Source organism: Lucilia sericata, unplaced genomic scaffold (genome assembly GCF_015586225.1).
Source record: "Lucilia sericata isolate MDLA Ls3-8-SP2 unplaced genomic scaffold, ASM1558622v1 Contig000700F_arrow, whole genome shotgun sequence".
In the NCBI taxonomy this organism is placed as follows: Eukaryota; Metazoa; Arthropoda; class Insecta; order Diptera; family Calliphoridae; genus Lucilia; species Lucilia sericata.
The window spans coordinates 156076-177136 of record NW_023994703.1 but is presented as its reverse complement, the minus strand read 5'-3'; the positions used below and the strand labels follow the sequence as shown (position 1 = coordinate 177136).

Here is a 21061-nt window from a genome sequence, read left to right as displayed (position 1 = left end):
AACTTTTACATCCATGTGAAACTTTGGGTAATATTTACAGATTTAATTGACAGATTAAAGCAAGTATGAATATGTAGTCGGGCATGGCCGACTATATGATACCACCCTACACCAGCCAGTATTTTAAAAATGTGTATTAATTTGTTTTTTTAACTTTATTCCGGAATATTTTTACTTATTGTTGACAAAAAAAAAAGAGATTTTCTACATTAGTGCTCATAGGGATAAATATGGGTCTATCCTTATGTTGGTAGAGGAATTTACATCTATTTCAAAGTTATTTATGTAGAATTCAATCGTGTTATTAGTGTTTATAAGTAAATTTTGTCCTTCAAGTCAATTTCTGAAGGGGTCATATGAGGCCCCAGCATAACTAAAATCTGTAGTGTCATTGAAAGTTCTATAAAACTAAGTTTTGCCGCTTTTTGTTGACATACTGGAACATTTAACGTAATTATGAGTCCAAAGGCCCTATTCGGGGGTTTGGCTAGGCGAAATAATGGACCGATTTCAACCAACAGCGTTTGTCCTTGGACCAAAAGATGAGTATGTGCTAAATTTCATCAAATTATCTTGAAAGTTGCGACTTGTAGCGTGCGCACAAAGTTTACATAAATCGACTCAGAAAGTGATTCTGTGCAGATTGGTATACTTTAAAGTGTAGGGCCAAGGGCATACTTTAAGGTGGGTGTAGGGCCAAGAGCACAAACGCATAATACCCTCCCCACTATAGTGATGTAGGGTTTAAATAGGAGCCGTGATACCTCCTATATGTGGAAAAAGTGATCGTGCAAATACGACGACTAGAACCTACAATTTTTTAAAAATCTATTAAATTAGAAGATCATTGATCTAGGGTATTTGAGAATCAGCCTATAATTCACCCATTATACATATGCCCCTATATATGAATACGTGAATACGGCTTAAATTTCAATATATTATTTTACTTTTCTCTTCGGGTGTTATTAGGTTTCCAAAAAGATAGTGCGATAAAACTATGTCTGTCTCTCTATTAAAAGTGCGTGGGAGAAGCTATGAGGATGCAATGACAAATTTGTTTTTACTACTTATGATATTTTAGATCGGAAGATGAAACTTCACAAAATTTACCAACTCTGTTTATGGCACAATACATATACATATATTTTAAAGTCTAAATTTGTATAGACATTGGTAAACTCAAACTTTAAGCTTTCTGTGAGGCAAATAAGAAGACAAAAAACTACTACTACTACAACAACAGTTGTCTACCATAGCTAGTGTGTAGTAGTAGTTCTTCTAGTTGTTTGTATGTTTATAGTTCTATTGCAGGCAGGTTTGCTTAATATTAATGTTAAAAGTTTGTAGCACAAGTATAATATTGCAATGTTTTATGTTGTTAAGTTTAGGTAACAGATCTTTTGGTTTGAGTATGGATTAAGGATTTTCACAAAGTATGTATACATACATGTGAGTGTGTGTGTGTGTGTGTGAGTACTTATTTAAGAATGTTAGAAACATATTTTCAATACTTTACTTTTACTTATAGCAACAACTAACATTTGACAAAAATATGTTTATAACAGGTGAAATCCTTTTAGTATTTCGGTACCAATTTATAGATAAGTTTTGCTCAAAAATTGTATCAACACACACACACACATACATATATATTAGTACTGATACAATAACGTTCACCTATTTAAAATACAAATCCATGCATTTGAATCTATTTACAAATATTCAAACAAATTTTAGTGTTTGTTTATTTTCCCCCTTTTTTAAAGAGTAAGCAATGTGGTGTAAAGTGTTATTGTGTTGCACAGTGGAAACATTTGGGTTGTGGAGACCACTGGGATGTATATTGATAGAAAGTATATCTCTAATTCTAATTCTGAAAGATGCAATCTTGATGTACAATTTTTCTGAAATATTCTTCGATCTTTCAAAACCTAAAAAATTTCAATTTTGCAACAACAGTTTGCTCAATGAACATTTCATTCCTCTACATCACGGTGCATTGTGTGTATGAGTAATTACACCCTACACCACTTCAGTGGGGAGGGTATATTGGGTTTGTGCTGATGTTTGTAACGCACAATAATATTGGTCCTATACCCACCTTAAAGTATACCAATCGGCTCAGAATCATTCTCTGAGTCCGTCCGTCCGTCCATGTAAACTTTGTAATCAAACTACAGGTCGCAATTTTGAAATCAATGAAATTGGTACATGATCTTCTATTGTCCCAGGGACGAAGCCTATTGAAAATGGTCAAGATCGTTCCATTATTTCACCTAGCCCTCATACAACTGAACCCCCCAATAGGGCTTGAAAACCTTGTAATCAAACTACAGGTCGCAATTTTGGAAATAATTCAATGAAATTTGGCACATGATTTTTTATGGTACCGTAGACGAAGCCTGTTAACATCGGTCCATTATTTCACCTAGCCCCCATACGACTGAACCCCCCGAATAGGGCTTTTAAACTTTATAATCAAACTACAGGTCGCAATTTTGGAGATAATTCAATGAAATTTGGCACATGATCTTTTATGGTACCGTATACAAAGCCTATTGAAAATGGTTAAGATCGTTCCATTATTTCACCTAGCCCCCATACAACTGAACCCCCCAATAGGGCCTTTAAACTTTGTAATCAAACTACAGGTCGCAATTTTGGAGATAATTCAATGAAATATGGCACATGATCTTTTATGGTACCGTAGACGAAGCCTATTGAAAATGATTAACATCGGTCCATTATTTCACCTAGCCCCCATACAACTGAACCCCCGAATAGGGCTTTTAAACTTTGTAATCAAACTACAGATCGCAATTTTGGAGATAATTCAATGAAATTTGGCACATGATGTCTTATGGTACCGTAAACGAAGCCTGTTGAAAATGGTTTATATCGGTCCATTATTTCACCTGGCCCCCATACAACTGAACCCGCCGAACAACTGAAGTTCATAATTATGTTTAATATACTCATATCTCGCCAAAAAGCTGCAAAAACCAAGTTCTAAACAAGATTTGATGACCCTCACGAATTCCGTAATAATAGGTCCTCATATGACCCTAGCCCCTATGAAAAGCCCCCATCAAAATTTCAGTTAAATGTCCACAATTTTATTCAACAATAAACGGCTTAAGTATGTATATCTGAGGCAAGGTACAATTCAATTTAAATGCTTTATTATTATATGGTCGGCCTCACCCGACTATAATTTCTTACTTGATGTATTTTGTCGTGTAAATCCTTATTCGATTTTTTTTTGTTTTTTACTTTTCTATACTTATAATTTGAAAATATTCACTCCTGTTGCTTTATTGGGAAATACTGTATACTCTTTTTATCTTGGTCGTTCCCTACCCGTAAACCCTTTCCGGTGCTAGAATGTATTTATTCTGGTAAAAATTACATTTATTTACATCTAAACGAATGTGTTAATGTGTCTCTCTAGTGTTAGTATCAAGTATAATTTTGTATTTTTAACTCTTTTTCGCTCTCGTTATAGGTGAGTTGTAGGTGTGTATGTGTGTGTGTAACTGTTTGTTTGTGTTGTAAATCCTTTCGAGAGTATAAGACTTAAATAGTTTTGTGTGCAAATCTCGTTGCATATGTGTATTTTAGTTGTTGTTGTTTTTTAACAATTCACAGATTTCTTTTTTTTTGTTGGTTCACAAGGACTCCTGTTGTAGCTTGTTGAATTGTTTGTTTGTAGGGAGTGTTAGAGCAATAGTAGTAGTAGTAGTATTTAGAAACCTATAACGCTTAAGACTTAAGCTTCTCTATATGTTTTGTGAAATACGAAACATTTGCTAAATGCTATACTTTTTGAACTTTATGTATAAAACACATTTTTCATATCTACGCTTAATTTTATAGTTGTGTGTGTGTCATAGTTTTATCCAATACCAGCAGTTTTACAAGGAGTCAATGTATTCTATAGAATTTGAATATTTTCTATAAAGCCAAAATCGCAAAAAAAGCTCTTCTTCTTTCTGAACATTTCCTATAGGTTGAAGAAATTTTTTAAACTTTGCTAAAAAAAGAACAAATTTTGGAAAATTATCTATGAAAAAAGAAATTTTTGAAAATTTTTTATGAAAAGGAGATATTTTGGAAATTTTTCTATGAAAAGAAAAAATTTTTTATGAAAAGAAGAAAATTTTCGAAAATTTTCTATAGAAAGAAGAAAATTTCGAAAATTTTCTATAGAAAGAAGAAAATTTCGATAACTTTCTATAGAAAGAAAAAATTTCGATAACTTTCTATAGAAAGAAGAAAATTTCGATAACTTTCTATAGAAAGAAGAAAATTTCGATAACTTTCTATAGAAAGAAGAAAATTTCGATAATTTTCTATAGAAAGAAGAAAATTTCGATAATTTTCTATAGAAGGAAGAAAATTTCGAAAATTTGCTATAGAAAGAGGAAAATTTTCTATAGAAAGAAGAAAATTTCGAAAATTTTCTATAGAAAAAGGAAAATTCCGAAAATTTTCTATAGAAAAAGGAAAATTTCGAAAATTTTCTATAGAAAGAGGAAAATTTCGAAAATTTTCTATAGAAAGATGAAAATTTCGAAAATTTTCTATAGAAAGATGAAAATTTCGAAAATTTTCTATAAAAAGAAGAAAATTCAAAAGTTTTCTATAGAAAGAAGAAAATTTCGAAAATTTTCTATAGAAAGAAGAAAATTTCGAAAATTTTCTATAGAAAGAAGAAAATTTCGAAAATTTTCTATAGAAAGAAGAAAATTTCGAAAATTTTCTATAAAAAGAGGAATATTTTGAAAATTTTCTATAGAAAGAGGAATATTTTGAAAATTTTCTATAGAAAGAGGAATATTTTGAAAATTTTCTATAGAAAGAGGAAAATTTTGAAAATTTTCTATAGAAAGAGGAAAATTTCGAAAATTTTCTATAGAAAGAGGATAATTTTCGAAAATTTTCTATAGAAAGAAGAAAATTTGGAAAATTTTCTATAGAAAGAAGAAAATTTGGAAAATTTTCTATAGAAAGAAGAAAATTTGGAAAATTTTCTATAGAAAGAAGAAAATTTGGAAAATTTTTTATAGAAAGAAGAAAATTTGGAAAATTTTCTATAGAAAGAAGAAAATTTGGAAAATTTTCTATAGGAAGAAGAAAATTTCGAAAATTTTCTATAGAAAGAAGAAAATTTCGAAAAATTTCTATAGAATGAAGAAAATTTCGAAAATTTTCTATAGAAAGAAGAAAATTTCGAAAATTTTCTATAGAAAGAAGAAATTTTCGAACATTTTCTATAGAAAGAAGAAAATTTCGAAAATTTTCTATAGAAAGAAGAAATTTTCGAACATTTTCCATAGGAAATTTTCGAAATTTTGTTATAGATAGATGAATATTCGACAATTTCTTCTTTCTATAGAAGATGTTCTATAGAAAGAAGTAATTTTTGACAAATTTTCTATAGAAAAATTTTTGAAATTTTCTATAGAAAGAAGAAATTTTCGAACATTTTCTATAGAAAGATGAAGTTTTCGAACATTTTTTATAGAAAGAAGTAATTTTTGACAAATTTTCTATAGAAAGAAGAAAATTTCGAAAATTTTCTATAGAAAGAAAAAATTTTCGAAAATTTTCTATAGAAAGAAAAAATTTTCGAAAATTTTCTATAAAAAGAAGAAATTTTCAAAAATTTTCTATAGAAAGAAGAAAATTTCGATAATTTTCCATAGAAAGTAGAAATTTTTTAAAAATTTGTATAGAAGGAAGAAATTTTCGAACATTTTCTATAGAAAGTAGACATTTTCGAAAAATTTCTATATAAGAAGAAGAAATTTTTGAAAATTTTCTATAGAAAGAAGAAATTTTCGAAGATTTTCCATAGAATCAGAAATTTTCGAAATTTTGTTATAGAAAGATGAAATATTCGAATAATTTCTATAGAAAGGAGAAATTTTCGAAACTTTTCTATAGAAAGAGGAAATTTTCGAAAATTTTCTATAGAAAGAAGAAATTTTCGAAAATTTTCTATAGAAAGAAGAAATTTTCGAAAAATTTCTATATAAACAGAAGAAATTTTCGAAAATTTTCTATAGAAAGAAGAAGTTTTCGAAAACTTTCTATAGAAAGAAGAAATTTTCGAAAAATTTCTATATAAACAGAAGAAATTTTCGAAAATTTTCTATAGAAAGAAGAAGTTTTCGAACATTTTCTACAGAAAGTAGAAATTTTTAAAAAATTTGTATAGAAAGTAGACATTTTCGAAAATTTCCTATCAAAAGAAAGAAGAAAACATTTTCTACAATGAAAAGAACTAAGAGCCCTAATCATTTGGTTCTGAACAGCCTCCCCGAATTGCAGGGCTGTGTATTTGTAATAGTTTCATATTGACGATTCAATTCATGCTAAGTTAGTTATAGATAGTAAGATTATAAACTGATCAAAATAGTTTTATTTAAGAAATAAAACGTTAAATTAAATTTCGAAATAGAGTGTGGAAATACAAAATTTTCAATTTGAGTGAAAAGAGGTTCACGAATTCGAACTATCTATAAAGGAGTTATCATTTTATTAGTTTCATATAAAAATTTTGGCATTTCGTAAACATCATGGAACAAAAATTATTCACAAAGATAAAAGACTATAGGTTTTGTTATTTTGTTATTTAAATGATATATTACGGGTAGGACCTAGGTGCTAGGGGTAAAGTATAGCTCTGCCATATGTTACAATTACATTTAAACGGAATATTTCTATATGAGATTTTCTGGGAATTGCTACTTAATTTATTTTATAAAATTTTCAACATAAATCACTAATTTAGCAACGATGTTCCTTTATTTAAATAAACAAAAACTAATCTATAGGTATCCATAGTAATTTAAGATTTAAAATCTCATTTACAAAATAAGTACTTTTGTCTAGATAAAATCTAGATAAAACATAAAATACTTCAATTCACATTTAAATAAATTTTACAACATTTTCATTAACAAGCACTACTACTATGTATTAACAAGGATTCTGTGATTGAATACCAACACTAATACACTGCTGTAAATAATCATTTTTTTTGTTTTTGTATTTCTAACAACTGTAAAATAAAATCCTAAAGAAAATCGTAGCAACTATCAAATTGATGTTTATCTTATTTTAACAATTCAATGAATCTCTTTAAAATACACACACATACACGCATCCCTCTATACAGCCCCTTTTTTGCTTACTTTTTATATCGTATTGCGTATTCATGGCAAGGATTAATCCGGTTCTTAATACTTTAAGCTTTTACTATAAAATCATGTTTTATTTCGTAAAGGAGAAAATAATTGGGCACACAAATAATTACTCTACTATGTATAAAAATAAAGGACATAAATATATGTATTTGTATGTCTGTATATTTGTTTGAGGCAAAGGATTAAACGATTTTAACCCTCATTTAGTGCAGATGAGTAGTTAGAGTACTATGTATCTAGTAAAATAAATCTTATGCGCATATAAATAAATTAATGGAACGACCTTTTTAATAATTTTGACAATTTGTTATTGTGATTTTTATTAAGGGTTGTGCATAATTGTTTGGGTAATTATTGTAGTTAGAAGAGAAATATAAATTCAATAATTATAAGGAATGAAAAGTAAATTTTCTTTATAAAAGAGAAATATTTTGAAAATATTTCTATGGTATAAGTAATTTTCGAAAATTTTCTATAGGAAAATAAAGTTTTGAAAATTTTCTATGAAAAGAAAAAATTTCGAAATTGTCTGTAAAAAGTATAATTTTTCGAAAATTCTTCATAAAAAGAAAAATTTTCTACTAAAAAGAAAGAAAATTTTAAAAATTTCGGTAAAAAGGAGAAATTTTCTGTAAAAAGAAAAGTTTTCTATATAAAGAAGACATTTTTGCGAAATTTATTAAAAAAAATCTAAAATTTTCTGTAAAAAGAAGAATTTTTCGAAAATTTTCTGTAAAAAGAAGAATTTTTTAAAAATAAAAAGGATAAATTTTCGAAAACTTTTCTATAAAAAGAAGAAATTTTCGAAATGTTTTCTATAAAAAGAAGAAGTTTCGAAAAGTTTTCTATAAAAAGAGAAATGTTCGAAATATTTTATATAAAAGGAAGATATTTTCGAACATTTTCTATTAAAACAAGAAGTTTCGAAAAGTTTTCTATAAAAAGAAAGATTTTCGAAAAGTTTTCAATAAAAAAAAAATAAAAATTAGAAAAGTTTTCTATAAAAATAAAAAATTTTCGAAAAATTTTCTACAAAAAGAAGAAGTTTCGAAAAGTTTTCTATTAAAAGATAAAATTTTCGAAATGTTTTATATAAAAGGAAGACATTTTCGAAAATTCTCTATTAAAAGAAGAAGTTTCGAAAAGTTTTCGAAACATTTTCGAAAATTTTATATAAAAAGAATAAAGTTTTGTTTTTTTTTTTTCTATAAATAGAAGAAGTTTCTATAAATAGTGAAATTTTCGAAAAGTTTTCAATAAAAAAAATAAATTTTCGAAAAGTTTTCTATAGGAAGAAGAAATTTTCGAAATGTTTTCTATAAAAAGAAGAAGTTTTGAAACGTTTTCTATAAAAAGAAGAAGTTTCGAAAAGTTTTCTATAAAAAGATTACATTTTCGAAAAGAAATTTTCGAAAATTTTCTACAAAAAGAAGAAGTTTCGAAAGGTTTTCGAAAATTTTCTATAAAAAGAAGAAAGTTTTGAAAATTTTTCTATAAAAGGAAGAAGTTTCGAAAAGTTTTCTATTAAAAGGTGACATTTTTGAAAAATTTTCTATTAAAAGGTGACATTTCTGAAAAGTTTTCTATTAAAAGAAACATTTTCGAAAAGTTTTCTATAAAAGGAAGACATTTTCGAAAATTTTATATAAAAAGAAGAAGTTTCGAAAAGTGTTCGCAACATTTTCGAAAGTTTTTTATAACAAAAAGAAAGTTTCAAAAAATTTTCTATAAAGAAGAAGTTTCGAAAAGTTATCTATAAAATGAAGAAATTATCGAAAAGTTTTCTATAAAACGAAGAAATTTTCGAAAAGTTTTCTATAAAAAGAGAAAATTTCGAAAAGTTTTCTATTAAAAGAATAATTTTGGGAACCTATTGGAACTATAATCCCAAAATTTTGCACGAAGAACTTTGACATCCATGTGAACACATGTTTAATATAGTGGCGGGGACTTCCCTTATGAAATAAATACTAAAATTCGTATTAGAGCTAGAATCCTTGCGTGGAATCTCCCATATGAAATACTATTTATATTGTTTAGGGTAGCAAAGCACACTGTGTATAGCTAGTTTTATATAAAAATAATATATTTTTTAAAAGTATTCTATAAAAAGATAAATTTCGAAAAGATTTCTATAAAATGAGAAATTTCGAAAATTTAGAAGAACAGTTCAATGCTTATCGTCGTTAATTTCAAAAATAAACGTACAGGTGTCTGGTACTTTAGGGAATAAACGGGTAAAAACTGTATTTTGGTACTTTTTTTGCACCCCATGTATCTTTTAAACCAGTGAACATATAAATGATATTTTTGACTCCTTTATAACTTAACGAAAAAATAAAAATACGAATTTAGTTTCTTTTGGATATTCGAACGTTTAAGGGCAGAAAATTGTACCTATTTTTGGTACTTTTTTGCATAAAACATTGTTTCCTATGTGAATGAATACTTAATGATGGGCTCCTACTATGATATTGCAACTTTTCGGAATAAAATGTTTATTACTTCAATAGAGAGAAAAAAGTACCAAAAGGTGGAAAAAAGGGAAAATTGATTTTATTCAAACTCATTTCTATAAAAGGGAAATTTTTGGTATTTTTTCTTTTTAAATTGTATTTTTTTAATATTCTATAATAATGAGCCTAGAAACAAGAAATTAAGTTTCTTAACTGGTACTTTTTGAGTTTTCTATAATATTGAACTTAGGAACATGAAATTTAGCATGTAGAGCCCGGAGTTAATGAGAATCTATAAAAGGAGACTTTTTTGTACTTTTTTGTCCTTCGACTGGTACTTTTTGTGTTTTCTATTAAATTGAACTTATTGGTACTTTATCATACTTCGACTGGTACTTTCTTGAGTTTTCTATTAAATTGAACCTAAAATCATGAAATTAAGCATGTAGAGCTCGGAGTTCTTTAAACGGTACTTTCTGATTTTTTTATAATATTGATCCTAGAAACATGAAATCTTTAAAAGGGGACTTTTTGATATTGCAGATATACGATCTGGGTGGCTCACTATGTTATTGGACTTTGTGGTACTTATTGGTTTGTAATAAAGTCCATGGTCATTATATATTTCCCAATCAAAATGGAGTATGTATGTAGTTACTTTTTAACAAAAATATATATCTACTATATACCCCTTTCATGATCCTATCAATTCCATAAAATTTCCTAATGGGTTTACATGTGATATGAAAAATATAAATTTCAATTTGTACTTACAATTAACTTTTGTAACATCAAAATCTTTACGTTGCTCCATAGCCGAAGCAGCTGGTGAGGCAAGTAATTTATCTGTGGGCTGAAGTTGTTGTTGCTGCTGCTGCTGTTGTTGTTGTTGCTGTTGAGCTGCAGCAGCTGCTGCTACAGCATTTAAAGCCGATGGTGGTAAACAAGTTATACTACCCATTACTCGTGGTGCATGAGTTTCGGTAGACCTTTGCTGCTGCTGTTGATGTTGTTGTTGCTGTTGTTGCAACTGATGAGGAAGTGAATGATGGTGGTCATCTCTATCAGTTGTTAACTTTGGTGTTGAGCTATTCTGACTAGACGTTGTTGGATTGGCATTGGCTGTTAAATTGTGGTTGGGCGTATGTACCAAATCATGTCGGGGCGATGGTGTGGTATTCAGATTTGCTGATAAATTACTTGATGAAAATCGTGGACTACGTTGTAGTTGTTCATCATTTGTTTGCTGATGCTGCTGCTGCTGTTGATGATGATGTTGTTGATGCTGTTGCTGTAATTGTTGCAATTGTGCCAATTTATCTTGTACACCCTGTAATGAGGGTCTACGACTGTGCTGCAATGACGTATTACTTTGGTGGCTTTCATCCATTGTATTTGTATTGGTATTTGTTGAATTTTGTGCATTTGTATTGCTACTAGTGGGTGAATGGCGTAAGGTGGATGAGGTGGCATTATTGCTAGGCGTGGAAGGCGGTGGTAGTGAGGGTAGTGCTGATGGCGGTGGTGGTGTTAGAGAATGTTCTCTTTTAACCACCACATCTGGGTGCATATTATTATCGGCTGTCGGTGATTTGGCATTTGCTGCGGCAGCCGCAGCTGCTGCATTGGCTACACGTGTTAAAGCTAAAGCTTGACTCTGCAAAAAAATTACAAAAAAAATGAAATAAATAAAATCAATAATAACTAAACAAATTAAATTTAATTTTTCCTTAAATACTATCTAAACTGATTGGTTATTTATTTAACTCAATATTTATGAATGTTTTCCGTTATTAAGCATTTCTATGTTTTTAAGTTCGTTTTTATTAAATACAATTTCTTTCGGTATCTAAATCTTTTATTTTTATTCACTCAAACAATTGGTTTATTTGTTCATCAATCAGTAAAGAAAATAACCCAAATTTTCAATTTATTTATTTTATTATTCGTTTGTGGGTATTATATTGAATTTTATTTGTTTAATTCAAAGATCAATAGTTTGTTTGCAATTGTGTTGCTGCTGTTGTTGTTGTTTATTTGTGTTGTCATTTTTTATAGTATTAGTGTTAAATTGATCAATACCAATGATCATTTGTATATGATCAATGTTTGCTTACTTATACAAATTAATGTGACAAATCAAATTGAAAAGATTTATTTATTAAGACAAATTGACAACACGATTTGGTGAGTGACGGAGAAATAAAATAAATAAATAAATAAGTAGAGAATTTAACGAGTTTAAATGTTGTTTTATTAAATGCTAAATTAACTGGCAGATATTTTGTCAGTGTATTGAAGATCGAAAAAAAAATTAAGAAATGTATCTAGAAAATTCATAGATTGTTTTTTGGAAACCAAATTTGTAATTTATAGATAATTTTTAATAAGAAGAACAACTTTGCATTTATTAAAAGTAGAAAATTACAATTTAGTTTTGTACAAATAATAAATTTTCTATAAAAATAAGACATTTTCCAAAATTCTCTATAAAAAATTTTTGGAAAACTAGAACTGAACTAGAACTGAACTAGAACTGAACTAGAACTGAACTAGATCTGAACTAGAACTGAACTAGAACTAGAACTGAACTAGAACTGAACTAGAACTGAACTAGAACTGAACTAGAACTGAACTAGAAACGAACTAGAACTGAACTAGAACTGAACTAGAAACTGAAACTAGAACTGACTAGAACGGAACTAGACTGAACTAGAACTAGAACTGACTAGAACTGAACTAGAACTGAACTAGAACTGAAACATAAACTGACTAGAACTGAACTAAGAACTGAACTAGAACTGAACTAGAACTGAACTAGAACTGAACTAGAAATGAACTAGAACTGAACTAGAACTTGAACTAGAACTGAACTAGAAACTGAAACTAGAACTGAACTAGAACTGAACTAAGAACTTGAACTAGAACTGAACTAGAACTGACACGAGAACTGAAACTAGAACTGAACTAGACGACTAGAAACTTAATGACTGAACTAGAACTGAACTAAGAACTGAACTAGAACTGAACTAGAACCTGAACTAGAACTGAACTAGAACTGAACTAGAACTGAACTAGAACTGAACTAGAATCTGAACTAGAAACTGAACTAGAACTGAACTAGAACTGAACTAGACTGAACAGAACTGAACTAGAACTGAACTAGAACTGAACTAGAACTGAACTAGACTGAACTAGAACTGAACTAGAACTGAACTAGAACTGAAACTAGAACTGAACTAGAAACTGAACTAGAACTGAACTAGAACTGAACTAGGAACTGAACTAGAACTGAACTAGAACTGAACTAGAACTGAACTAGAACTGAACTAGAACTGAATAGAACTGAACTAGAACTGAACTAGAACTGAACTAGAACTGAACTAGAACTGAACTAGAACTGAACTAGAACTTGAACTAGACTGAAACTAGAACTGAACTAGAACTGAACTAGAACTGAACTAGAACTGAACTAGAACTGACTAGACTGAAACTAGAACTGAACTAGAACTGAACTAGAACTGAACTAGAACTGAACTAGAACTGAACTAGAACTGAACTAGAACTGAACTAGAACTGAACTAGAACTGAACTAGAACTGAACTAGAACTGAACTAGAACTGAACTAGAACTGAACTAGAACTGAACTAGAACTGAACTAGAACTGATCTAGAACTGAACTAGAACTGAACTAGAACTGAACTAGAACTGAACTAGAACTGAACTAGAACTAGAACTGAACTAGAACTGAAATAGAACTGAACTAGAACTGAACTAGAACTGAACTAGAACTGAACTAGAACTGAACTAGAACTGAAATAGAACTGAACTAGAACTGAACTAGAACTGAACTAGAACTGAACTAGAGCTGAACTAGAACTGAACTAGAACTGAACTAGAACTGAACTAGAACTGAACTAGAACTGAACTAGAACTGAACTAGAACTGAACTAGAACTGAACTAGAACTGAACTAGAACTGAACTAGAACTGAACTAGAACTGAACTAGAACTGAACTAGAACTGAACTAGAACTGAACTAGAACTGAACTAGAACTGAACTAGAACTGAACTAGAACTGAACTAGAACTGAACTAGAACTGAACTAGAACTGAACTAGAACTGAACTAGAACTGAACTAGAACTGAACTAGAACTGAACTAGAACTGAACTAGAACTGAACTAGAACTGAACTAGAACTGAACTGGAACTGAACTAGAACTGAACTAGAACTGAACTAGAACTGAACTAGAACTGAACTAGAACTGAACTAGAACTGAACTAGAACTGAACTAGAACTGAACTAGAACTGAACTAGAACTGAACTAGAACTGAACTAGAACTGAACTAGAACTGAACTAGAACTGAACTAGAACTGAACTAGAACTGAACTAGAACTGAACTAGAACTGAACTAGAACTGAACTAGAACTGAACTAGAACTGAACTAGAACTGAACTAGAACTGAACTAGAACTGAACTAGAACTGAACTAGAACTAGAACTGAACTAGAACTGAACTGGAACTAGAACTGAACTAGAACTGAACTAGAACTGAACTAGAACTGAACTAGAACTGAACTAGAACTGAACTAGAAATGAACTAGAACTGAACTAGAAATGAACTAGAACTGGACTAGCATTGAACTTTGTTCGTCTATCTGCCGTATACTAAATTTTATAGGTCTTTAAAGAAATCGATTTTTCTATAGATGAGGAAATAGGGAAATGATTTTTAATCAAAGAGTACCTCTGATAGGTTAGCTGGTGGTATTCTAGTCTGTCTATCGGGAGTTGTTGTTCGATAGTATATTTCTTCGGATTTGATGTAACCTATAAACAACCTCCTTTAATATATACAAACTCCTAATCCGTTTCATATAAATTTTCCTAAGTGTGAAGCCATCCACAAATTAATATAAAATACATACAACACACAAAACATACATTTTTGAAATAAAACAAAGAACTACAAACCAAAAAAAAAAAATTGAAGAAAATAACATCATGATAACAAATCAAGTTTCAATATAATAATTTATTTGAAGACTAAAGACTACCTGTTGCGATGTATTATTATGAGACAAGTAAACGTCAACGTTGGAAGGTAACAATTGATGAATTTAAACCTAATAATAACACAAGCAACAACATGTTGTTGCAGAAGCAGCAACATACAAACAAAAAACTACAAGGGAAACATTCCAATAAGAGAAATTACGAAAATTTCGAAGATGATGAAAAATCACCAGCAAAAAAAACCAAGTGCACAGCATCATCACCATTGACCACAAATAACAACAACCTTAACAAGAACAGAAACAAATGAATATTTTTGGTGGCGCAAAACAGAAGCTAAAGTATGAAGACAATTTGGGATTTTTGCTTGTTTTTCACAATCATCAAAAATGAAAATAAAAAAAAAAAAATATTTAGTATCAGACATTGTTCCTACAAGTGATACAAAATTCTTAAAGATAAACATACAATTCCTTCTTTCTTTTTTTCCTTTTTTGTCTACCAACTTTGCTTAAAATTGTACTAAAGAAGGTCTTAGTGAAGATCAAAATCTAAGTAAAGAAAAAAGTTACTTTCAACATCACCAGCAGCAGCAACAACAGTTGCCCAAAATGATTGGCAGCTTATATCACATGGGGGCTATAGTAACAAAAACAAAAAAAGAGTCTCTTCCATAAGTTATTTGTCAAGTTTTAGTTAAACTAAAGACGAAACCAAACAACACACACTCAGACACACTGACTGGTGATCGAAGAAGAGGCACAAAAAATTAACTCTGTTTTTGGCCACAAAAAAGGACGTGATTTTCAAACTAATGAGGATTATAAAAATTAAATATGTATGAGTATTTTGTAAAATTTTTTTTAACAAAATTTAATTTTGTTTCCAAACCCGAGAGTGTAGTAGACTAAGCTTTTAAAATTTAAATATGATAACAATCATTATATCTGAAAATATTCTGGCAAAATAACACTAATATTAAAGCAAGCAAGTAGCATCCTAAAAAAAACTTGCAAATTTTTTTAAGAACTGATAGTTTTTTTGTATTGACTGTGTTTCATTTTTTTCGCTTTAAGGCATTTAAATTTCCGGTAGGTTCTTTTGTATAAGCGCCGAATTTTTCATTACAAACATTTGCTTACTTTTAGGCGTCTGGCGTATGTAAGCACTTTAGGGATATTACTTAAACTCGGCTGCAGCAAAATTGCCTGCACTTCATAATATGTAATGCTCAATGATGAATGTTAATCAATAGTTTAAGAAAATGAAACAGCAGCAAACTTGCCATATTAAGGACATTTCAAAATTAAAATGAAAAATCATTTAACAGAAGTCTAACCCTGCCTAATATAGGGGCCATTAAACATAGAAATTAGGGCTATAAACATAGTTAGTTAGTTAGTTAGTTAGTTAGTTAGTTAGTTAGTTAGTTAGTTAGTTAGTTAGTTAGTTAGTTAGTTAGTTCGTTAGTTAGTTAGTTAGGTTAGTTAGTTAGTTAGTTAGTAGTTAGTTAGTTAGTTAGTTCGTTAGTTAGTTAGTTAGTTCGTTAGTTAGTTAGTTAGTTAGTAGTTAGTTAGTTAGTTAGTTCGTTCGTTCGTTAGTTAGTTAGTTAGTTCGTTCGTTCGTTCGTTGTTCGTTCGTTCTTTCGTTCGTTGTTCGTTCGTTAGTTCGTTCGTTAGTTCGTTCGTTTCGTTCGTTCGTTCGTTCGTTCGTTCGTTCGTTCGTTCGTTTTCGTTCGTTCGTTCGTTCGTTTTCGTTCGTTCGTTCGTTCGTTCGTTCTTCGTTCGTTTTCGTTCGTTCGTTCGTTCGTTCGTTCGTTCGTTCGTTCGTTCGTTCGTTCGTTCGTTCGTTCTTTCGTTCGTTCGTTCGTTCGTTCGTTCGTTCGTTTCGTTCGTTCGTTCGTTGTTCGTTCGTTCGTTCGTTCGTTCGTTCGTTCGTTCGTTCGTTCGTTTCGTTCTTTCGTTCGTTCGTTCGTTTCGTTCGTTCGTTCGTTCGTTCGTTCGTTCGTTCGTTAGTTCGTTCGTTCTTTCTTTCGTTCGTTCGTTCGTTAGTTCGTTCGTTCTTTTCGTTCGTTCGTTCGTTCGTTGTTTCGTTAGTTCGTTCGTTCGTTCGTTCGTCGTTCGTTCGTTCGTTCGTTCGTTCGTTCGTTCGTTCGTTCGTTCGTTCGTGTTCGTTCGTTCGTTCGTTCGTTCGTTCGTTCGTTCGTTCGTTCGTTGTTCGTTTCGTTCGTTCGTTCGTTCGTTCGTTCGTTCGTTCGTTCGTTCGTTCGTTCGTTCGTTCGTTCGTTCGTTCGTGTTCGTTCGTTTTCGTTCGTTCGTTCGTTCGTTCGTTCGTTCGTTCGTTCGTTCGTTCGTTCGTTCGTTCGTTCGTTCGTTCGTTCGTTCGTTCGTTCGTTCGTTTCGTTCGTTGTTCGTTCGTTCGTTGTTGGTTGGTTGGTTCGTTCGTTGAAGAATAGACCGCTTTCCCTGCAAACCTCTTAAGGGTTTTGGACCAATATTTCCATGTATGTCGATATAAGTATAAATATTTAGACGATGTCGAGAAATCGATCAGAAAATCTATGGCAATGAAAGTGAAATCAATGTCACATATTAAACTTAAGTGAGTGAAATGGATAAAGTTTGAGAGAAACCTACTTAAGGCGAATGATTTATGAATTCGTTAATCAGATTTCGGGGCCTCAGTTTTCTTTACTCTGTCTTATAAGCAATATGCAGTAGCTCCTATTATCATAATCATAATCACTGAACATTCGTACTAACACCAGCTCAAGGCGCACCAATACTCAAATACTTAAGGCAAGGCCCTGCAGAACTAAAAACCTTAAAAGAAAATATATCTCTTTCGAAATCAAATTAACGATTTATATTATTTAATACATGCCATCGGTTTATAGTCATTCGTTACCCCAATTAATTAATTAATCTGGGGTTGTGGGTTCGATTTCGAGCCAGAGACTCTATTATATTTCACTACAATAGCTGAGTGATTTTCACCACACTGTGGTTCCAAATCTAAAGGTTAGCTAAATTATTGGAGGCTCTTCTTTATAGAATTGGTATCTCTGAAACCTAAGAAAAAAATCAAAACTGACAATTGTCAACTTTACATCTGCCGGGTAGTCATAATCAATTTATATTTAAACTTGAATAAACTCTTATACATTATGAGATATAAATATGTATTGCATACAGCAGCAAATATGCTAAAGATCAATTTCATCATAACTGCAGGGCGATCAATTAAAATTTTTGTTGATCGAATTTTCGTCAATTTTTTGACATGTGCGTATCAACAGCAACAACAACAACTACTATAATAATAAATACACACGAGCAGCACGAAGTATTAAGCCAGTACAGTTAAGTAAAAGTCAGATTCATTCATGGTTGGATGGAAGTTTGAGGGAATAGGATGGATGCATGATATTTTAAAAAACCTTTAGGCTAAACCTAAAAAATATAATAAGTAATACAACAGCACATCTTTAAGACAAAAACAAAAAATTGTTAAAGCGTTTGCAATTCATTTTAAAACCTTTAAGATCATAAGACTTGTCCACCAGATTTTTACTTAAAATGATTTTGTTTTTACTTGATTATAAGTTGTCTTAAGAAGAAATACCTACATATACATATATTGTTAAAGTAAAACTAACTAAAAGATCGATTACTTTTGTCGTTGCTGGTCGCTAACTTGTTGAGGCTACTGTAGAAATTTTGTCAAATCTTTTTGTGTTTTTTCATGCCAGACTTTAATAATTTGGGGGTTTCAACTTGATATTCTTAAAAACAAATTATCTTTAGGCAATTTATTTTGAATACTAAAAAATAATTATTAGACTTAAGCCTTATGATCTGTTAGTGTATTATATGAAAACTACTGGTGTTTGAGGGATAAAGTAAGAAATTATTATTGGAAGCTGTTTTACGAAAAATTAACATAAAAAGAGGATTAACGGAAGGGAATAAATTCCTAAGGATATTTTAAGCGGTTGCGATTTTTATCTTTTTTAATGAGAATTGTATTTCTCATAAAACACATGATCACGCAGAACACAGTTTGCATTACGACGGACTAGAAAAGTAAGTATAAAAGATAAAGTCATTTTTAAGGTGATATTATACAGACTTAAAGCTTATCGGTATGACAATGCCTTACCTGTGTCTCAACTAAAGTTTAATATATATTCTTTAACTGGAACACAGACGAGACTATAGTCTAGTCGATACTTAAGTCCAGTCTATAGTCGAGACTTTAGCGTCCTATTTAGTCTAGCCTATAGTCTAGTCTATAGTCTAGACTAAAATCTAGCCTATAGTATAGTCTAGTCTATAGTCTAGTCTATTCTATAGTCTAGTCTATAGTCTAGTCTATAGTCTAGACTAAAATCTAGCCTATAGTATAGTCTAGTCTATAGTCTATTCTATAGTCTATTCTATAGTCTAGTCTATATTCTAGTCTATAGTCTAGTCTATAGTCTAGTCTATAGTCTAGTCTATAGTCTAGTCTATAGTCTAGCCTATAGTCTAGAATAAAATCTAGCCTATAGTATAGTCTAGTCTATAGTCTATTCTATAGTCTATTCTATAGTCTATTCTATAGTCTATTCTATAGTCTATTCTATAGTCTAGTCTATATTCTAGTCTATAGTCTAGTCTATAGTCTAGTCTATAGTCTAGTCTATAGTCTAGTCTATAGTCTAGTCTATAGTCTAGTCTATAGTCTAGTCTATAGTCTAGTCTATAGTCTAGTCTATAGTCTAGTCTATAGTCTAGTCTATAGTCTAGTCTATAGTCTAGTCTATAGTCTAGTCTATAGTCTAGTCTATAGTCTAGTCTATAGTCTAGTCTATAGTCTAGTCTATAGTCTAGTCTATAGTCTAGTCTATAGTCTAGTCTATAGTCTAGTCTATAGTCTAGTCTATAGTCTAGTCTATAGTCTAGTCTATAGTCTAGTCTATAGTCTAGTCTATAGTCTAGTCTATAGTCTAGTCTATAGTCTAGTCTATAGTCTAGTCTATAGTCTAGTCTATAGTCTAGTCTATAGTCTAGTCTATAGTCTAGTCTATAGTCTAGTCTATAGTCTAGTCTATAGTCTAGTCTATAGTCTAGTAGTCTATAGTATAGTCTATAGTCTAGTCTATAGTCTAGTCTATAGTCTAGTCTATAGTCTAGTCTATAGTCTAGTCTATAGTCTAGTCTATAGTCTAGTCTATAGTCTAGTCTATAGTCTAGTCTATAGTCTAGTCTTAGTCTAGTCTATAGTCTAGTCTATAGTCTAGTCATAGTCTAGTCTATAGTCTAGTCTATAGTCTAGTCTATAGTCTAGTCTATAGTCTAGTCTATAGTCTAGTCTATAGTCTAGTCTATAGTCTAGTCTATAGTCTAGTCTATAGTCTAGTCTATAGTCTAGTCTATAGTCTAGTCTATAGTCTAGTCTATAGTCTAGTCTATAGTCTAGTCTATAGTCTAGTCTATAGTCTAGTCTATAGTCTAGTCTATAGTCTTGTCTATAGTCTAGTCTATAGTCTAGTCTATAGTCTAGTCTATAGTCTAGTCTAGTCTGTAGTCTAGTCTATAGTGTAGTCTATAGTCTATAGTCACGTCTGTAGTCACGTCTATAGTCTAGTCTATAGTGTAGTCTATTCTGTAGTCTAGTCTATAGTCTAGTCTATAATCTAGTTTATAACCTCGACTATTACCTCGACTACAGTCGCGATTATAGTCTAGTCAAATCTGGTCTCTATTCAAGACTACACTCTAGACTATAGCTGAGACTATATAGTCGAGACTATAATCTATTCTGGACTATAGTTTCGACTATAGCCAGTCTATAGTCAAGACTATAGTCCAGTCTATAATCGAGACTATAGTCCAATATATAATCGACACTATAATCCAGTGTATAGTCGAGATTATAGTCCAGTCTATAATCAAGACTATAATCTAGTCAATAGTCGGGACTATAATATAGCCTATAGTCGGGACTATATTCCAATCAGTATTCGAAACTATAGTACAGTCTATATTCTGGTCTATATTGCAATCTATAGTCGAGGCTATAGTCCAGTCTATAGTCGGAACTATATTCGACTCTATAATCGGGACTATAGTCCAGTCTATAGTCGGGACAATAGTCCAGTCTATAGTCGGGACTATAGTCCAGTCTATAGTCGGGACTATAGTCCAGTCTATAGTCGGGACTATAGTCCAGTCTATAGTCTAGTCCTTAGTCCAGTCTATATGGACTATATTCCAGACCATAGTCTGGAGATTATATTCCAGTCTACAGTCGGGACTATATTCCAGTCTATAGTCGAGACTAAAGTCCAGTTTATGGTCGAGCATACAGTCCAGTCTATTGTCGCGA

At 30.8% G+C, this 21061-nt stretch overlaps 1 protein-coding gene across 1 annotated transcript in view; it reads right to left on the bottom strand.

Moving 5' to 3' along the window:
• Positions 1–21061, bottom strand: part of LOC119607521 — a 181251-nt gene that overhangs the window by 69445 nt on the left and 90745 nt on the right. Inside the window, 1 exon segment of the mRNA XM_037961464.1 lies at positions 10448–11330. Within this exon segment, the coding sequence (XP_037817392.1) occupies positions 10448–11330 (883 nt within the window).